Below are 19,495 nucleotides of genomic sequence, written 5' to 3'. Positions count from 1 at the left end.
GCTGGTTGCCCAGGAGCTGTCACTGTCCTGAAGACGGGTCAGGGGCCAGGGCCGGCCTGGAAGGGAGAAGGTGCTAGTTGGGGCTCTAACCCAGCTTATTGATGAGGCTTAGCCTAGAAAACCACTTCCTACTCCCAAGTTCAAGACGAAGAGGCCCCAGGTTCCCAGAGGCCTCACGTGCCCGTCACACCCTCCCCCGAACAAGGATGCGGCTGCTTAAATGCTGTCAGGACACTAGCGCTTTAATGGATATTAGTGGCCACTGCTCAGTGGGCAGCTCTGCCCGAGGGCCTCAGGGTGGTCGCATTTGCCACCCCCTGGCTGAGCACCAGTGGTGAGTGGGTTCTAGAAGGGTCTCTGGCACCCCAGGCAGCGCCAAGGGTCAGAACTCCCTTGCGTGGAGTCACAGGCCCTTTGTGCCAAGCGTGAGCTGGTGCCTGGCTCTAAGGCACCATCTGCCACCACTTGAAAGCGAAGGGCACCCGGCGCACGTTGGCGCAGGCGCAGAAGTCCCCGATGTCGGTCAGGTAACAGTCGAAGTCGTCAATGAAGGTACATTTGAAGTCCAGGGGCTCCAGCAGCTGGCAGATCTTGTCCTCCAGGCAGCAGGCACCCTTGATCTGGGGCCCAAATGGCTTGGGGATGCCCAGGTTCCTGTCCAACACGACCATCTGCATCTGTCGGGAGAGGGCAGGCCAGGTTCCCCTGAGCACACCCAGGACCACACTGGCTTCAAAGGGGGGGCCCTTGCATACATACAACCCCCTGCCCCATCTCACCTGTTAAAATGAGGTGAAATGTTTAAATGTTTGAGCCCCTCTACAGCCTGGGCAGGGAATAAATGGACAAGACCACCCCCATCTTTGGGGCTCGCGCTAAAGCCCCATGGCCAGCAGATGGATCGGCATGCTGGGCTCTCGCCCAGGGTGTCCAGTCTGAGATGGGCCCCGGTCTGCCCTTTGGGCACGAGGGGAGGCCCCTCAAGCACTCGGCCCAGGGCCCAGCCCAGAGTGACTGGCAAGTGCCCCCCCCAACCCCTAGACCTGCTTTCCAGGGGGTGTCCCTCACTGAGTGGGTAGGGCCCTGTCTCACCAGCTCTCAGGCAGCATGACCTGCCACGTCCCCACCTCTCCTGTCAACCACGTCAGTCGAGAACCATCCAGAGTTGGCAGAACAGCCCACCCCTGCAGGAGACACCCCTCACCAGGTTGGGGAAGTAGGGTCTGGCGAAGAGCTTCCCGGTCTGCTGGCTGGAGGGCACGTTGGTCAGCTGCTCCAAGCAGAAGAGCTGCGGGATGTCGATGATGTCTCTCTCCAGCAGGCCCAGCTCCCGCTTCAGCACCTCCCGGTTCAGGCCGATGCACTTCTGTGGCGGGGAGAAGCGGCCATCAGGGCTAGAGGTTCATGCCTTGCAGGCCACGGGCAGAGTGCGAGCAGCCCCGTCGCCCGCTGCGCCAGGAGCCCTGTACTCCATATGCTCTACCAGAGGGGCTCGGGGAAAAGGCTGGTCGCAGTGGCCAGGACCAGCAAAGGCTTGTCAGGGCCGGGGCAGCCGCTGGCCTCAAGGCCATAGGAGCAGATGGCCACTTTGCCTCAGCCTGGCCAGGGTGGGGGGCCGAGCAGTGGCGACGGGTGTGGGGGCCAAGAACAAACCCTCGGCCCTGGGAAGGGTAAGAGCAGGGCAGCCCCCTCCTCAGACCAGCTGGTACCCCCAACACCCCAGATTTCCTCAGGGTCTTGACCAAGGTTCATGCTCCCCACTCCCAAGATACCTGTCCCTGGGGCTTGAGATCTGGCCCCACGCCCGGTCAGCACACCGACTGCCAGGCCCCCAGGCCTTCCCAGGTTTTGTAAAAGTCAGGAAGGACACCCGTGTCCTCAGCTAGGGGCAACAGGCGCAGAGGGCAAAGGGGTTTTGCATGGACTGCGAGCCTGGACCTCCACTGCTAGAAGCTGAAAACCTCCTCTGGGAGCCTTTCTGCGTCTCGGCCAACAGTTCTCAGTTTGGGACTCCAAGCTGGTCCTGGAGCTGGGTGGTCCCAAGCTGACAGACCCTGCTCTGGTCTTAGTTTGGTGCTCAGAGCCTCTTAGGGACATTTGGGGGGGGTGGGGAGGGGCCTCTGGGCCAGGAAGACACTAGACTGAGCACCGTTTCTGCTCACAGACACCAGACAAGTTGAGAAGCACAGCAAATGCAAACGTTCAAATGGATCCCACCTCATGCTCAGTACTCACCGGGGTTATCTTGAGGACTGACGAGAACTTTGCAAGATGCTTGGAACTGTAGACTGGCCGGGTGCACCGTCTAGACCCCTGTGCCCGCCCCCCTGTCTGGAGAAGGCCCCCTGCCCCTGGTTCCTACCTCCACATAGTCGTTCTGCTTTCTCATGTCTTCGTCAGCCAGAAGCTGATTGATGGTGTAGGCCTCCCTCCCTGCAGGAAGCAGAGGCCGCACTGTCTGCAGATGGGCAGATGTGGCCCCTGGGCATGGTCAAGTGTGTTCTGGAACCATGACTATGACAGGTGGTCTGGCCAATCTCAGGTACCCAGGTGGGCCCAAGAAAGCCCAGGAGGACTTTTTCACTGCCACCGGCCACTGTCCCTGGTTTGAGGGGACAGCCTTAGAGTGGCAATTTGGAACCGGTTAAGGTTAACAAGGTGGCTTTGGCCCCTGCTCACCTGGCCACCTGCTGCCTGTGATCTTGATCAGGTTAATAAAAAAAAACTTGTATGCAGAATAAAAACTAGAGCCAGGAAAAAGCCCGGTGCCCATAAATGAAAGGTAAATGGTGGTTCATTCAAGGGAAGACAACTAGGGAGTTGAGGTTCTTATGTTGTGGCCTTGATGGAAGTCAGTACGCGGCATGAACCCTTGGGCGGGGGTGGGGAGGGAACACGACGGCTTCAGCCAGACACAGGTTTGACCAGGTCGTTGTGCTGGCTGCAAGTCACCGGCCAAGGGAACGTGCAAATGTCACATTCTGGGTGGTTCTAGGATACCAAGATTCCCATCCCAGTCCTGAAGTTTGGTTCAGGAGGGCCAGAGGGCCTGGGTCACCCAGAGCTGTCGGTCTTCGGCCCCTTTTGAGTAGCCAGGGTCTAGAGCACCTCTCAGCACCTCTCAACCCTCCCTGGGTTCCACCAGATCTACACAAGACTGCACCCTGACCACAGCAGGTTTCCCCGAGAGGTGACCAGGAGACCCCCAGGTGCTGAATCCAGCACACCCAGAATAAATCCAGACCCAAGGGGCAGCATGGAGCCGACCATGTGCTAAGCTCCCCCCATACACATTCTAGCAGCTTCTGGGCCGTCCCAGGACCTCTGGCCATCCCCCTGTGCTACCCAGTGCAGCCCAGACCTGTCCTAAAACATCAAACAAGATGCTCTCACTCTTCCCTGAGGCCCTTTGCGTCTGGAGGAGGAAAGAGCCCTCTCGAGGCCTTTCTAGAAGAGAAAGGAAAGAGCCCCCACCCCCCCTCTGCCCTGTGAGCGCTTCCCCTACCGTTGGAAAGGAGCTGGTCGTGGCGGACCTCCTCGAACAGGACCATGTCGCCGTAGCCCTCCTCCTGCTTCTCCCGGAACAGCTTGTAGCAAGCACTGGGGCTGGCCAGGAGCAGCCGGAAGCCCTGCAGCAGCACTGGGGTGACCCGCTGCCCCCCTGCCAGCTCCCACGGTCTCCAGAGGAAGGGGAGACAGACACGGTCCCCAGCCCCGCCCCGAAACAGACCTTCTCGTCCTCACGCTGGTCCCGCGTGGGGAGGAAGCACAGGAACTCGCCCACGTGGCCCACCATGAGCCAGTCGGAGAAGAGCTCGACCGGCGCCTGCACCCGCTGGGCGTCCAGGAAGCTCCGCAGGGCCTTGCTCATGTCTCGGCCCTCCTTGCTGAAGGGAGAAGGCAAGGCGGCCCCTGAGCCGGCCAGGGCCCAGGCTGGCCAGCAGCCATGGCCACTGTCCGGTCATCCTCAAGGGACATCCTCAAGGGACCTGCTGCTATACCCGCGGGGCTCGAGGGCCAGCCCCTAGGGGTGGGGTGGTCATTACAACCCCCTACTCTGGTCAGGCTCCGGCCTGAGCCTGGGACCTGAGGTCTCTCGGACTTCCCACCCGGAAGTCAGCCGCGTGCCTTGTGCATATAGCACGCTGCGGGGCCCGAAGACCAGCCGGAGGGGGTGCAAGTTCGCTGGCCCTGAGCCCTGTCTACCAGGGCTTTTTCTCCCTCTAGCTACTGGCCTGAGTCAAAAGTTCAGAGCTTTGCTTGAGGGTGCATGCAGGTGGCCTGTGGCGGGCCAACTATTAGGGGCCTCCTTAAAGGCTAAACTCACGCCTCACCTGGGGTAGAAGCTGCTGCCAACCAGGATCCTGCCGAGGGGGTACTCCTTCCCCTTCACCTTGACAGGTGGGGACACCATCAGGTTCCCGATGGAGTCCATGCTGGCCACCCTGTGGTCACTGGTGCGCCGGGTCACGTAGCCAACTCCAGGGCTCTGGAAGGAGACCCCATGGGGAGGAGGAGGGGGGGCCTGCAAGTTCCAGTCTTACCCCTGATCCAGACTTTGTGGGGAGCCCCAGGCCCCTGCCCCCACGCCTCCCAACCCAGGCCTCCTCCCTGGTACCCTTCAGGCTTGCCAGGCCCCATACCAGCGAGTATTTCATGGGGAAGTCTTCCAGTTTGAGGACCCGAGGGGTGTCGAGAAGGAAGGAAATCGTCTTGTGGGGGGCCTGGGTGTAGCAGAAGGCCATCTCGTCCTGGAGGGGACAGGAAGACACGCCATGAAGGTCACTCATGCCACCAGCAGCTGTCCCACCTGTGTCCAGCCAGCCCATCCTTCCTGCAACCCCTGCTACCTCCCCCTCCCCCAGCTCAGCTCAGGTGTCACCCCCTTTTTGGGGTTTTTTGGTTGTAATTTAATTATTTTTATTTACATTATTCTTCATTGTATGTGTTTTTCCTTCTCCGTTGTAATCCCCATGGGCTTCCCACCACCAACTTTTTCTTCTACTTTTCAAGGTTAAGCCCTGAGTCACTGGAAGCCTGCCTGCTCGCTTCTAAAGACTTGTTGGGGTTCTGCCAGGCGCGCCCAGTGGCCTCCTCACTGGCACCACTCTGGGGAAGCCCTGCAGTCTCCTGCAACCACTGATACCCTCCGCCTGGGCTATGCTTGCCCCTCCCTAAGACCTGGTCTTCATTCCTCAGCCAGAGGGATCTTTATCAAAACCCAAATCCGGGTGCTCTCTGGTGGCGCAGTGGGTTAAAGTGCTGCACTATGAAGCCAGCTGCAGCTGCTTCAGAGCGAGTTTGATCCCTGGCCGGGGGCTGACCCACAGGGCGCAGCAGACCTCTGTCTCCCGGCTGCTCCCCTCAGCAGTGTGCTTCACTGATCTGCCTGTTCTGCTCCCCACTCTGTCTCTGGGGAATCCTCTCACTGCCCTGCACCTCTGGCCTGTACCCCAGTTCTGTATGCATAAATAAATCTTTAAAGAAAGAAAACAAAAAACCCAAATCAGGAGGTTCTCCTGACTTTAATTTGTACCTCCCACCATCACCCCATCTTATTTTAGATCCCGCCCCCCCTCACAGTGGCCGGAAAGGCCCCACGTCAAAGACATAGCTCTTGCCTGCCTCTGATCTGTCCACTCTGCCCTGGCTCCCTACCACAGTCCAGTCTCCAGCCAGCTGTCCCTCTGCCCTGGGCCCCTCCTCATCCCCACCCCTGGTCTTTTTACCTTCAGTTCTTTGTTTCCCTGAATTTGAACATTTCCCTGACCACCCAGGCCATGGTTTGGCTAGTAACTCACAACACTGTCTCATTTCTTGCTTTCCACAAGAGTTCTGGGGCTCAGGACGGGAACGGGGGTGCTGTCCACCCCTTCTCTTATTGCTAATACTAAGAACGGCGGCCAGTTTGCAGCAGCATGGTATTTGGGAAGCTGACCGGTGCCTGCCGGGCTGGGCCCTGGGTGCTGACGCTGCTGGGCCCTTGTGTGCCCGGCTGAAGGCTCTGGGGTGGGAAGGAATTGGCAGAGAAGGATGGCCGGAAGCCTGGGAAGGTCACTGTCCTCTGTCCCTCTCCTACAGTGGGTTCCCTGGTGGGTGCTACTTGGAGCCACCGGCCGGAAGCCTGGGAAGGTCACTGTCCCCTGTCCCTCTCCCACGGCGGGTTCCCAGGTGGGTGCTACCTGGAGCCACCTGCCCAAGCGGTTGGTGTCCTCGTAGACAGATGCCACCTGGCTGTTGCTCCTCTCGCTCAGCTCCATCACCGAGTGGACGAAGCCCTGGAGCTGCAGCTCTCTGCCGTGGAGGTAAGCCAGCTCTGGAGTGGCCTTGCAGGGGGTGGGGATGGAGGGGGAAGGGAGACCGCCCACCTCCGCTGTGAGGACCCGCTGCACCAGGAAGGAGCGCTTCCTTGTGGGCAGGAGCTTGTGCCTCACCCAGGCGCTCAGTGGAGTGGCCAACCCCCCACAGCTGGCCGCTCAGGGCAACTTGCCCATCACCGGTCAGCTCGGCTCTTGGCAGAGTCTGCCAGAGCCCTGCGTGTGGCCTGGGACCCATGCTGCCCCTGTTTGAGGCATTTCCTGTGAGACGCCAAGACGCACGAAGCTGGCCGGCCCCTTCCGCACGAGAGGGCCACAGGGTCACTGTGTGTGGGTGTGTAGGCCTTGAACCCTGGGGTCAGTCTGCTCAGCAGCAGGCCTCGGGCCCAGCTGTGCATCCACTCCTTGCAGGCGTGACAGTGGCATAAGGCTGCCTCAGAGCCACCTTTTATACACAGTCCTCATGGGCGAATAGCAGCAAGGTCTTACTTTGGGGGCATTATTAAAAGTGGGATTCTAGTCTGGTTTGAGGTCCCGAATGACACTGCTATTCTAGGCTGCTGTGCCAAAGAGCCCATGTCCGTCTATCTGTCCACACAGACAGGACACCAGGGAGCTGCTGAGCAGCCTTGTGAGGTCTGGAAGCATCTGAGGTTTGTGTGTGGGGTGGTGTGGAGCCCCAGTCTCACAGGCCTGCTGTGGCGAAGCTGGATCAAGCCACACCTGAATTCCTCCCCTGCCCCTGGGGCATTCTTAGGAGACCAGGTCAAGGCCACTTCACATGAGTGAACACATCTGTCTTCAGATACAAGAGACAAAGCAGAAAGATCTGGTATCTGGGTATTTGTTATCAGCAAAACTCCTTGGGTTCTAGACCCTTCTCATCTGAAAGCCTGTGAGTCGAGGCCCCTCCTCCTCAGTGGCTCTCCTGTGGAAGAGCCGTTGCCGCTTCCCCCACTTCAAGAAAGAACATTCCTGTTTGGTATGATTTGGTAATTTAGCTTTTGGGCCTGGGGATGCTCAACCATCTCCCCACAGCAATGCACAGGAGTAGCGTTACCAGACTCTCCAGGCTTCTAGGCCTCCTCGGTGTTCCTGGAACACACTCGAGTCCTCACCTTCCACCTCCTGACCCTACATGAAACCACGCAATTTTTTTGTCTCCCTCTGCCTAAGAGCATCCTAAGGACCACCCCCTGCAGGTAGAACCAGGCAGCCCAGGGAGAAGGATTTCGCTGTCCTGGTGACAAGGTCTAGTTATCTTTACTCCCCACGCTGCAGACAGACAGGTAAGAGTAGCAGTTATGGACATGACCTGCATGGTCAGCCTGTGGGTGTGCTCACCTGCACAGGTACACCTCTAGCGGCATCTGGGTGCTGGGAGTGAAGATGCAGGGAGCTACCCGGAACACTACCGTATCTTTGTACACCAGCGTCTCTGGGATGGACTGTAAGAGAGACAAGGTCCTGGGCCCTCCCTGGTGGCGCAACGGGTTAAAGCGCAGCACTATGAAGCTGTCCACAGCCACTGCAGCACAAGTTCAATCCCCGGCCGGGGAGTGACCCACAGGGCGCAGCAGACCTCTCCTGTCTCCCCGCTGCTCCCCTCAGCAGTGCATTTCAGTGGATCTGCTTGTTCTGCTCCCCACTGTCTCTGGGGGAATCCTCTTACTCCCCACACCTCTGGCCTGTACCCCAGTTCTTATGTACTTAAGTAAATAAATCTTAAAAAGACAGACAAGGCCCCATGGGTGCTGTGGTTCCATGTATCCCCTCCCTCCTCCTAGCCCCCCCCCCCCCCCGCTCCCCTCAGTTCCCAGTAGCCCAGCCCACTTCTGGGTCCTCTCCTATCACTTGCCGCTCTGTCTCCCCAAGGCAGCGTGAAGCCCTAGCTCCACCCCCCACATCCCATCTCCCCCTATCTCCGCCGGCCATGAGCGGCATCTCTGTCCCCACACAGTCCCTGGCCCCAGCTGCTACTCTGCCTGGGGGTTTACCGGGTCTTGGGACTCTTCCAGCAGGGAGACAGAGTAGGAAATCAGGCCTGAGAAGTCAGCGGACGGGAACTCCATAGCTTCAACATAGAAGGTCTCCTTCAGCTGGCCCTCCTTCAGGTGATCCTCCAGCGCGGGGAAGGTGTACGTGTGCTGGCCAGGCCCCAGCATCACCTGGAAGGTGCTGGAGCGGTCTTCTAGAAAGGAGAAGGCACAGAGCAGCTGCTGAAGGAGCCAGGTGCCCATGACCAGTGCTGATGGTCAAGGGTGGGGCTGGACCCTCGTGTCAGCAGCAGCCCGGCTGCTCGGACCAACCTCACCACCCCTCCGTTTCTAGCCTGGGCGGACTGGTCATTTACACATCAACGCACTTTAGAGATCCATGACCCACCGGGACTGGGAAAGACCCGCCTTCAGGGGCCCCATGTGGGTGAAGACCCGTTGGGGTGCTTCTATGTATTGACCAACTTTGGGGAGGAGACTGGCAGGAGTCTTCAAGGTGAAAAACTGTGCCAAGGTGGGCTGGCAGCCCCATGGAGAAGCCTGGCATAGCTGGACCGAGTGCTGGAAAAGACAGTCCGTGAGAAGGGCCCGCCAGGAGAATCACCCCTCTTGGGGGGGCTTCTGAGGAAGCCAGAAGGTGTCCAGGTGCCAGACCCGCTGTCCCATGGTCAGGGGGCACAGTGGCTAGGTCATCTAGCTCACTGGAGCCAGATCTGCCCAGCCACCAAGCTTCTCCCGCTGGACCACTACCTTCTCCCCACCTGGACTTCAGCCACAGTCCTCATCCTTCTGACCATTCTCAACCCTGACGATCGCAGCTCCCACATAAACCCTCTGGACAGGGTCCAAATCCCAGCTCGGCTTCCCTTGGCCACAACAGCCTTCGCCACACCCCCTAAGGCCTCAAGCACAGCAGGTGCCAGCTGCCCCGATCCTCCACAGGCTGGCGGATGACCGCTACGGCTGTCCTTGGTGGTCCTTGGGTGCGAAACAGCTCCGTTCATTAGCATCAGTCTGTGTGCACCAGCAGGTCGCGAGAGCAGGGGATAGCGTGGATTTGTGCTGGGTCCTGCTTCCCACTGTCCATAATTCCCTGAGCCTAGAGGTGAGGCGGGCATCCTCTTGGCTCTTGGTCATTCTAGACCTTCTGGAACATTCCTTCAGTCAAGGGACATGCTCTCCAGTAAAGCCACCTGCCCGCCATCTTCTCCCTGGAGTCTCCCTGTGTGGCCAGTGGCCCTCACAGGCCTCCAGACCGCTCACTCCTTTGACCTTACTGCAAAGCTGCCTTCACTGCCCCAGGCCCAGACCCCCCTCCAGAGCAGAAGCCTCGAGTCTGCTTAACTCAGATATTCTTCAACTCAGCCCCCAAACTTTCTTCTGCTGATTCCCACCCTCACCCCTGCTGCCGTCTTTACCCTCCTCACCTTCCAAGACCTTTTTCCACATTCACTCATTGCACACGCCAGAGCTCCCACACTTGCCTGGACTTGCCCGGCGAGGCCTCGGCTCTGGTTAAACCGACTCTGTGAAACCCTTGTACCTGAGCAGCTGAGAAGCCACTGTGCTGAAAGGCCCCTGCAGGGCTCCTAGCGCAGCCCACTTTCACACTGTGGGTATGCGCAGGGCCTTTCAGGGCGGGAGCAGCCCTCACCCTCATCGTCAGCAATGACCCTGGCCATGACCCACGGGCCATGATCCCATGCAGCTTGGGCTGCCTTTCTGGCCGGTCCCCGGTCTCCTGCCAGCCCAGCCGTGACTGACGGTCCTCAAGAGAAGTGAGCAGTGCACAAGTGTCCAGCCCTGACCTGCCACTCTGGGCCTCCAGCTGCCTTTGAGGGGCGCCTGCCAGGAGTGGGTGTGGCCACAGCTGAGGAAGAACAGACCAGGGAAAGCCCCAAGGATGCTCACGCAGGGCCCGGTAGACTCTCGCCTTCTCCGCCTCGCCCTCGGAGGTGTGCAGGAGCAGCCGGTGTCCCTTTAAGAAGCAGCTGGGTCCTTGAACGGTCACTGTCATCGGGGACAGACGCTTTATTTCTGCCCAGAAGACATGGCAAAGTCAGGGCTTCTGTGGATGGGTGCTTCAGGGGTGGAGGAAGGACTGGCAGGGGTGGGGGCTGGTGGACCTTTGCCCTCCCTCACCCCCCATTTGGCCCAGGCTGCTCAGCTTCCCTGGTGTCTCTGCCGTGGGCACCCCACATGGCCAGGGGCAGGAGCTGGCGAGCTATTTTGAGGGTGGTATTTACCCGTTCAGTTTGTTGCTGCAAACACCGAGGACAGGGGCTGGCGAGGTTAGTTCGGCAAGGCCCTAGCGCCCTCGCCCCAACCCTCCAGTCTTGGGGAGAAGCAGAACATCCCATTCTACTGCCGGGACCCAGAGCCTGGGTCCCACCACGCGCGCCAGCCCTGAATGGGGGACTGTGAAAGGGTGCGGGGAGCCTTGTACTTTTCTGGTGTCTTCTGACTAGTCTTCTCAGCCAAAATGGGTCAGCCCCGATTTATAGGCAGCAAGACAAGATCAGGGAAGTGAGCACGTTCAAGTTCAGGGCCAGGAAGTAACGGTTCTGACGTCAGAGCTCATGCTCTTCCCCTGGGGCTGGGGTGGGTGGGGCGGGGTCTCTTTCTTCCCATTTCAAAGCTTCAAGCCACAACAAAGACTCAAGGATCTCAGAGCAGGGAGCTCAGCCTGGCTCCGACCCCAAGGCAGAGAAGCGCCCGGGCCCAGGCTGCGGCCTGGCCCTCCTTACCCTCCGAGGAGAGCTCCTTTGTGGTGGTGTCTACGGGGTGGCCCGCCTCCTCGGGGCTACAGTTCACAAGCAGGATGGCACCCCAACCGTTGGGGCCCCACACCCAGTTTTTCTGCAAAGACAGGAACGTTGGTTTAGGAAGAATCTAGGGAAACCCTCTCCTTCCCAGTGAGACCCCACTTTGGGGACAGACAGAGCCGGGCTTCCCTCCAGGGTCGGGATTGGGATTTGCCAACTCGTGTCAGAAGGTGACAGGGCAGGAAGAAGGACAAGCCAGGTGGGGGGGCATCCTGCTGGTGGCAGTGTGGGGGCAGTGGGGCCTGGGCCGCCTGGAGGACGCGTCCATAAGCAGAGCAACGGCCCTTCTGTGCTAGCGACTGGACCCACGGGCTGGACATGCGCCCAGCGGCACCACACACTAGTTTTCTGAAGAGTCTAGAAATCGGCTTCACCAGTTCAGATCTGTAGCGCAGCAGTTTGCCTTTAGAGATGCTCCAAAGGTCGGGGAAAGTGCCCGGTCCTGGCTCCTGGGCCCACAGCTCACCTTTGCCTCTGTGTCGCTCACCAGCTGAACTTGCCCACAGCGGTAGATGTCCACGTCCAGAGAGACCCCTGGAAATGGGAGGGAAAGGCCTCAGCCCCCTCCCCAGCCCCCACACGCTTCTGGACAGAGCCCGGGGGGCAGTCCCCCCAGGGCTACCCCAGGTCGGTTTGGGGGTTATCCTGCTTCTCGGGCAAGCAGTAGATTCAGGGGCTTGCCTGGAGAGACCATGTACTTGCCGCCTCCCCCAGCCCCTGTCTGGAAACTCACCGAGCAATCCACCGGGCTCCTGACACCGTTATTTATCTGAACCCTGCCCGGACCATGCCTAGCTGAGAGATCTACTCTAGCCTTCTGGAAGGGTCTCGGCACTCCAAGACAGGGGCAGGGCTTCATTATAATTTCAGCCTCCTGCGAGCTTAGAGATCCAGGCTTCTGCCCAAGAAGCTCCGGAGAGGTTTCTACTTCTTTACAGCCGCCATTTCACCCACCACTGTGTGGCTTCACCCTGGTTTTATTTTTGTTCTTAGGCCTTATCTGTTTCTCAACTGAAATGTCAGAGCCAAGAGCCCAGCTCTGCTTGTGGCAGGGTCTTAGCCCTGGACCATGTTTGGGGACCAGGGGCCCAAAACGAGTCAGGTGTGTTTCTCGGGGTGCAGGGAGGCATTCGCAGGGCAGAGGCGGCCTCCTCTGAGCTGAGCACACACAGGTGTCCCCGGGGCAGGGAGGGGGGAGGCGTGAAGAAGTAACTAAGGTCCATGCTAAGTTACATGCTACAAAGGAAGGAAGGAGCCAGCTTCAAGCCATCAGAGAATCTAAACTGCAGTGAGAACCAGGCCTGAAGGAGGTGAGCAGATGCTGTTAGTGTCTGCAGGGAGCAGCGAGATGAAGTACAAGTGGCAGGCTCGGGGGGCTGATGGGGGGGCAGGGGCAGTACCTGAGGCGATGGGCGTGGGACAGTGTGGGCTGGAGTTTGTGGGCAGTGGAGACTCAGGCCTTGGGCTGTATCGGGAGGCAGGGGAAGGCCTTGAATTGAGGGGACAGCACCTGACACCCTTTCTAAAATGTGCCGCTGCCAGGGAACCCCAGTGGGTACCAGGCATGACCTAGGCGAACCAGGACAGTGACTCGGATCAAGCTGAGAGCACGACACGGCGAGTCCAGCTGGCTTAAGGCAACGAGACTCCTGACTGGTGCGGGCTGGGAGAGGGTGGTGAGCCTGGGGAGGGCTGGGCTAAGGGTCTGTGGAGGGCCCCCGAGAACCCTCCCTGCTGGGGAGCCGGAGATGGAGCAGCGTCCCCAAAGTGCTTCAAGTGGGATGGAGCCAGTTGTCTGAACACGGACCACAGATCACAGTAGGGAGGCAAGGGGGTGTCAGGACTCTGTGGGGACAGTGTCCACGGCAGGGGTCTGATTTGAGTAGGTCAGAGAAAGGGAAGTGAAAATGGGGGTTGCAGAGAGGGCCCCTAAGAAAGAAGGGAGTGGTGTTTGAAGACAACACAGAATAAGGTTTAAGGAATAGTCAGTACAGCTTGCTCCTATTAAGGGAACAGGCATTCTCGTTTGTTCTGGAATGATCCATGAGTGAAGGGGTCGTGGTTTCCTACATCAGCAAGAACTGTTGAAGGACTGTTCTTGAAGGAACGAGGGGAGAGGCTCTCACTGATAGAACTGACACACCTGGCCCAAAGCTGACCTAACAGGACCTGGGCAGGTGGCAGGTGACGGGGGGCGTGGAAGCTCCCATGGCCTCTGCTCTCAGAGAAGAGCAGGGGTGACAGAGACCCCTGTGGCACCAGCTGTGGGCACACGTGAGTGGAGGGCTTCAGAGAGCCCATCCAGGGCCCGGGAGCCCCTGTGCAGGAGCGCCCCCTGGGCACCCCCTGCGTCTGCAAAGCCCACCTCCCTGCCGGCTGGACGCACTCACCGATGCCCGTCAGGTAGAGCACTCCAGTGGCCACGGGGGGTTCCACGTCGGGCTGATAGTAGGAGACCAGAACCTGCGAAGACAGCAGCCGGGGCCGTGGCAGCCACAGAGCAGGCGCGAACAGGACCCCAACCACACGCCCACGTCCTGGACCCTGGGCTGGAAGAGCAGCCCCGAGGTCCCGCTGCGAGCTGGCGCAGGGCAACCACACCCATCAGCACTGAGCACGACCCCCATTAAATGTGCCAGACCCTCCCAGGCACGTCCAGAGGCCCCCCAACTCAGCTAGTGGGCCTGCCCCCAAAGGCAGAGTGACGAAGGGACCCGCTCAGTGTCGCTCAGCCAGAGGCGGGTGGGTCGGGACTCAAGACCCAGGCTGCCGGGTCTGGACACCCAGTTTCAAACTGTGCCCTTTGTCCCCGCCGCCTTTGTGGGGTCTTGCCCGTCACCCCGTGAAGTGGGCAGCAAGAACTGGGCCTCCAGTGGGTCCGGTCACCTCAGGGTCCCCACCAGCTCCTGCTTCCAGGCCTGTTACTGCAGCCTGGAGAACCGCCCATGAGCTGGGCTGGCACAGCTGCGACCTGCCACCTCCCCGCGGGGGGCTTCCATCCTCCCAGGGGCAGCACATCGGGGGGCCGCTCCCCGGGAGGTGGCGGCTGAGGCCCCGCAGAGAACCAGCGCAGAGGCCTGGCCCTCTGCCTTGCTACCCGCAGGCTTCCAGCAGGTTCTGTGGACATGAGTCCCCTGTCCTGAAGGGGCTCTCTGGAGGGCCCTCGCCTCAGCCTCTCCTTGCAGTCACCCGAGGGAGACCAGGTCCCACCCCCAGGCTGACCAGGTCCCACCCCCAGGCTGACCAGGTTGGTGGGGGGCGCGGGAGGTGTTGAGTCCCTGGTGGCGGCAATCACTCTGCAGGAGCCACCTGTGTCCACTCCAGAGCCCCTCCCCCACGCCGCCCCATCCCAGCTGAGCCTATTCTAGGGGGTGAAGTCCACGCTCCGGGGCCCAGGTGGCCCCGCAAGGAGCCAACTTCTCAGGAAGGATTCTGGCTCCACCCCAGCCGCCGTATATTGCTTTAAGTCACACCATGCCTCAATTTCCCAGTATGTCAGCCGGGGTAGTGCTGGTCTCTGGCATGTGACTCAAGGTAACTCGCAAAGTGTGTGTTTAGTGTGTCAGCTGTCCACGTCCAGAAGACCAGCCTTAGCCTCCCTGCTGGAGGGAAGCCGTGGAACCTTGGGAGCCGGGCCCTGGGGCCCGGTATGGAGGGCAGAACACCCGTGAGAGACACGGGGCTCAGGGCCTGTCCTGCTGATTACTGGCGTGGACCAGACACTTCCTTGCTCGGCGCCTTGGGGTCCACGTCCATCAAGCGGGGTCACGAGTGCTCATCTCACCCACTGGCACGGGCCCGGTCAGCGCAGAGGCTCGCAACACTGGGCACCGTGTTTTTCAGACTCAGGCCCGGCCACACCTGCCGCAGCCCAGAGGTGCCCCTGCCCTGGCTGACCTTGTTCTCCTGGACGTCAGGGCTGGCGGATACCATCTTCACTAGCACATCCACGGGATCAGACAGGGGCCAGCGGGCCATGTCGGCGTCCTCCCTGGGTGTGCCCGGAGCGCGGTGGTAAACATCCACCAGGACCCCCAGGGAGCCCGTGACGGTGAAGGACGTGCATGTCCTTGGGGCGCACCTGGTGCAGACAAGAGTGGACTCAGCTGGTGGCATCGCAGCTTCTCAGCTCGAGTGCAGCTGGCGTGGCGGAGCCGGCCCCTCTTTTCCCCTGCGGGTGCTGAAACAAGGCTGCCAGTTTGGACATTTTGGGGTCCTAACAACTCTTCCCTCCCTCCTGTCATCCCTGGCTCTAGGGACCAGGTCTTTCCTCCAACGGTCCACCCAGACCCCACCTTCCCATCAGATCTAGAAGTCACCTGCGCCACATCTTGTTTCTCAACTCCCATCACCCAAGGCGGGAGAGGGGGTTTGAGCCACAGGGGGCCCCCAAGGGGACTTGGTGAAGCTTGACTTCTTGTGATGGGGCCACCTCCCCCGAAGCTCCAACTCACAGGACTCTCCACAACGAATCCTCTCCGCTACCTGGAGAACCAGCCTCACCTCCATTTGTCAGTTCAGGGGACACAGAGGTGAGGCCTTTGCTCTGCCGTGACCCTGCAGCCCGTGTGTGGCAGGTAAGTAGGTTTAGTCTGGGATTCTGCAGCGTCAGGGCCAAGAAGCCTGGACGCCCCAGCCAGGTGCCTTGAGATGAGGCAGACCCTGAGATGCAGAGGAAGGTAACCCCCATGCCCACATAATCCAGGGAGGGGCCAGGCCCCAGCCCCCAGTCAGCCCTGGCGCCCCCCCAGGTCCTCACCCATGGAGATCCAGGGAGAACTCCACATCCAGCATGCAGGTGGCGTGGGTGGGGCTGTCCAGGGACAGGTGGATGATGCGCTGGAGGGACATGGCGCGGCGCTCCCGCCTGAAGGCCTCACTCGGCACAGCACGGCAGCGCCGATGATCCCTCTTACAGGCTCAGGGCCTCTCCTGCCCGCCCCCTTGTTGAGGCAGCAGTTGCTGCCAGGTGTGACTGTCTCCCTCTAGGGTGGCTGGGAAGAGGGGTGGACGAGGCACCGGTGGCTCAGAGCCCCTTCTCATCAATTTACAAGGCAGCTGGTGTCTGCAGACCCGCGGCAGCTGGGCAAGCGGGTTCTGACCTTGAGCTAGCGGGTTCTGAAGATGGTGCCTGGACTGTCTGGCCTGGTGCTGGAAGACTGCCTGAGCTGGAAACTGTCAGGAGCAAATGCTTGCCACAAGGGTGTGTGGGGTGGTGGCCAGGATGGCCCTGCCCAGGCTCTGGGGGCTCCATCTGGGCCTGTGTCCCCCGGAAATTGACAAGGTGAGTCCTACAAAGCGTGGGACCATTGGTTCTCAAAGTTCTGCTCGTTGCAAAAATGACCAAATGGGACTTGTTAAAATCGCAAATTCCTGGGCCTGGAAAATTCTGGGTTGTGGTCCAGGACCCCAGTTCCTGGGGGTGAGAGGGAACTCCTTGTGTGTGCCCACAGCGCTCATGGGGCAGGGCAAGTGTGAGTGGAATGAATGAGTGGGGAGCCCCTGCAGAGACGAGGTCACCAGCTGCTCCCCATCACTGCTGCTGAGCTCACAGAGCAAACGAATAAGCATCGAGGGACCTCGCAGCTGACCTGCAAACAGCACTCACTGGCCATGGGAGGTGTGGGCCCACGGCTATTCTTGAATAGCTGCGCAGTCACGCGGCTCCGAGCATGAGATGAAAGTACCCCCCAACCTCCCATCCTCACCCATTTTCATTCTTTCCCCTCTTATAACCAAGGCAATGATGAATGAGACCTTATTTTTAGTGAAAATAGAAACTTACAGAGCATTGAACCAGCCTTCCCGCGGCTGGGAAATGGAGAAAGAATAAGCACCTGCGTGGTCCTGGGCCCCGGAGGGCAGAGAACAAGCTGTCTGTGCTGCTTGAGCTGCAGAGGAATCAGGAATCGAGACAAGTGGGAGCCTAGGCTGCCCTTGAATCAACAGCAGGGGGCCTCGCCACCAGCAAGCCAGGGGAGCCCCTATCAAAGGAAGTGCAAGTGACTCCCATTCCCGAGGCAGGCGTGGGGGAGTCAGCGAAGCTAGAGAGAGCCAGCTCGGGCTGCCCTAACCATCCTTGGTGGCCTGTGTTTCTCCCATTTTTCCAAGTGACAATGACCGAGGAAATGAGTGTGTGTCCTTCCCAACTCCTTTCCACACAGGTGTACGTGCCACACATATCCCAGATCTTGTTTTTCACTTCGTGTCAGTATTGTAGAGCAAATAAAGGCTGCTCAGGCTTTTGCACCACTGGCTCTGTGGCTATCATCTGCGGCCTTGAATGCAGGAGCAGCCTGGAGCGAGGGCTCAGGGCACACGTGCCCCATGCTGGACACCTGGAGTGTGGTGAGCTGGCGCGGGTGGGCGCACCTGAGCCAAGAGGTCAGCTACCAGGACGGTGCAGCAGAGGGCGGTGACGTGGCGCAGGACAGCGGGACGGATGTGACTTTCATCAAGCTGTCACTGGCCTATGACGGGGTGGGTCTGAGATGCACATGCTCAGGGCAGCTCGATCTGCTGCATTTGTGTGTTGCCATCTGAGGCCACGGCTAGCTGACACCTCTCACAAAAGGATCATCTTTGATAAAACACACTTAACTTTATAAAACCGAATTTGGCAGTGCCAAGCCCTTCTGGGGTTTTCTGGAGGCAGGAACTCTGCGCCGTGGGAGGGATGCTCTGCTTCTTTCCTCCACCTGGGGTATCTGCCCGGCTCCTTCCTGACCGCAGTGGACTAAACAGAGGCCCCCCCAGCCCCCCCAAAAAATCAGGTCTTCACTCCCAGAAGCTGTGTTATCTGAGTGTCTCTGCAGATGGTGGTGCTGGCTGGCTGGGGTTGCTGGGACTCCTTTTGGCTCGGAGTTCTAGAATAAAGTCGCTGGAGTCTCCACCCGGGCTCGTGGGATCTGCTGCCTTTCTGTGTTACCACAGCAAACCGTCACATCTGTCGCTGTCAGAGGGTCAGAAGTACACGTGACTACAGATTTGGGCAGGGAGAGCTTCTACATGGGAAGAATTCACCAGGCAAGGATTCATCCCATGCTCTGCCCGCTGTAAACAGCTTCAGGTGAACCGGGAAACGCCACAGCGTCAACCAGCGTTTCTATAGAGAAGTGGCTGAGGAGCCGCGGGGGACGTAGCCATGGGCTTTCTTCAGGAAGAACTACGCAAGGCTGTCTGTCAGCTGCTATTTCCGTGGCGCACCTGAAGCCCTGCCCCTGGAGATGGCCCCTCTTCTCGGGCTGCACATAGTTAAGCCTCTAAATTGAAAGAGCAAAGATTCCCTGCAGGTTTGTGATGACCCTGGGTCACCTACAAGGTCCTCAGGGTACCCTAACCTTAAGCGTCCTTAGAAGAGGGAGACATGGGGAGCTGACCGGCCCAGAGGCAGAGAGAGCCGCAGTCAGCAGCCAGGAGCTGTGAGGGGCTGGACCGGGTTCGTCCCTGAAGCCACAGGAGGGATCCCCCTTACCAACACCTGCCTTCAGCCCCATGAAACTGATTTTGGACTGAAATGGAGTACATTTGTATGGCGCTAAGTCACAGCGCTAAGAGCGTTGCAAATTGTGACAGGCTGCAGGCGCTAGGCTGTGATGGTCGGGGAAGGGGGGCAGTCAGAAGTTAGGAGGGTCACAGGGTATTGGGGTGGGGCTCTGCTGCCTGGGGGGGTCCATGCTCTTGGGCAGGCGCTGGGTCTCCCAGGCCTCCAAGTGCCTTCGCTGACTCCCCCACGCCTGCTCATGAATGGCTGGAGGGGGAGTCACTTGCACTTCCTTTGAATAGGGCTCACCTGGTTTGCTCGGTGGGGAGGCCCACCTGCTCTTGATTCCAGGGCAGCTGAAGCACCCACTTATCTCCCGATTCCTCTGCAGGCCCAGGGATTTCAGAAAGACCTTTGGGTTTTGTCTGCTGAGGCCATTTCTGCTCCAGGCAACCTCTGCTCAAGTTTTGGAAGCAGTTCCCATCAGCTCCGGGGGGTGCATGGCCCCCTTCCTGGCCACGAGATTTTCTCTTGCATCTTTTGCCCCAGCAAATTCTGGGGGGGTGGGAGGGACAGCGGATGCTATTCAGAGAAACCGTTTTGACCGGGAAGGGTTTCTGGGCGCTTCCCTTCAATGCAAGGTGCAGACTTCAGAGTCCTGCTTCTCTACCATCATTTGCTCCCCACACCCATGCTTCCCATGAAATCAATACTTAAGTATTCCCCCAGCATCTCAGGCTCCATGGAGCCAAAATCTGGTTTCAGTTTTCAGATGTGGAGTCCTCAGGGTGTATTTTCTCAGAGGTGCCTACGCCCGATGTCAGGGCCCTAAGAGGAAGTACAGCTGACCCTTGCTGTGCAGTTACCCCAGGA

At 59.5% G+C, this 19,495-nt stretch overlaps 1 protein-coding gene across 1 annotated transcript; it reads right to left on the bottom strand.

Moving 5' to 3' along the window:
* Positions 1–443: 443 nt before the first annotated feature.
* On the bottom strand, positions 444–15,990 carry PADI6 (peptidyl arginine deiminase, type VI). The gene is made up of 16 exons (XM_004678547.1): positions 15,899–15,990; positions 15,037–15,220; positions 13,530–13,602; positions 11,606–11,673; positions 11,062–11,173; positions 10,226–10,351; positions 8,315–8,508; positions 7,662–7,765; positions 6,183–6,294; positions 4,644–4,751; positions 4,335–4,489; positions 3,731–3,887; positions 3,506–3,629; positions 2,363–2,433; positions 1,205–1,366; positions 444–677 (listed from the first exon to the last, which is right to left on the bottom strand). The coding sequence occupies exons 1-16, from the start codon at positions 15,988–15,990 to the stop codon at positions 444–446; spliced, it is 2,076 nt and encodes a 691-aa protein (XP_004678604.1).
* Positions 15,991–19,495: the final 3,505 nt, after the last annotated feature.

Source organism: Condylura cristata, unplaced genomic scaffold, assembly GCF_000260355.1.
Source record: "Condylura cristata isolate star-nosed mole 26May11 unplaced genomic scaffold, ConCri1.0 scaffold00008, whole genome shotgun sequence".
Classification (NCBI taxonomy): Eukaryota; Metazoa; Chordata; class Mammalia; order Eulipotyphla; family Talpidae; genus Condylura; species Condylura cristata.
This window is presented reverse-complemented; position numbering and strand designations above follow the sequence as displayed.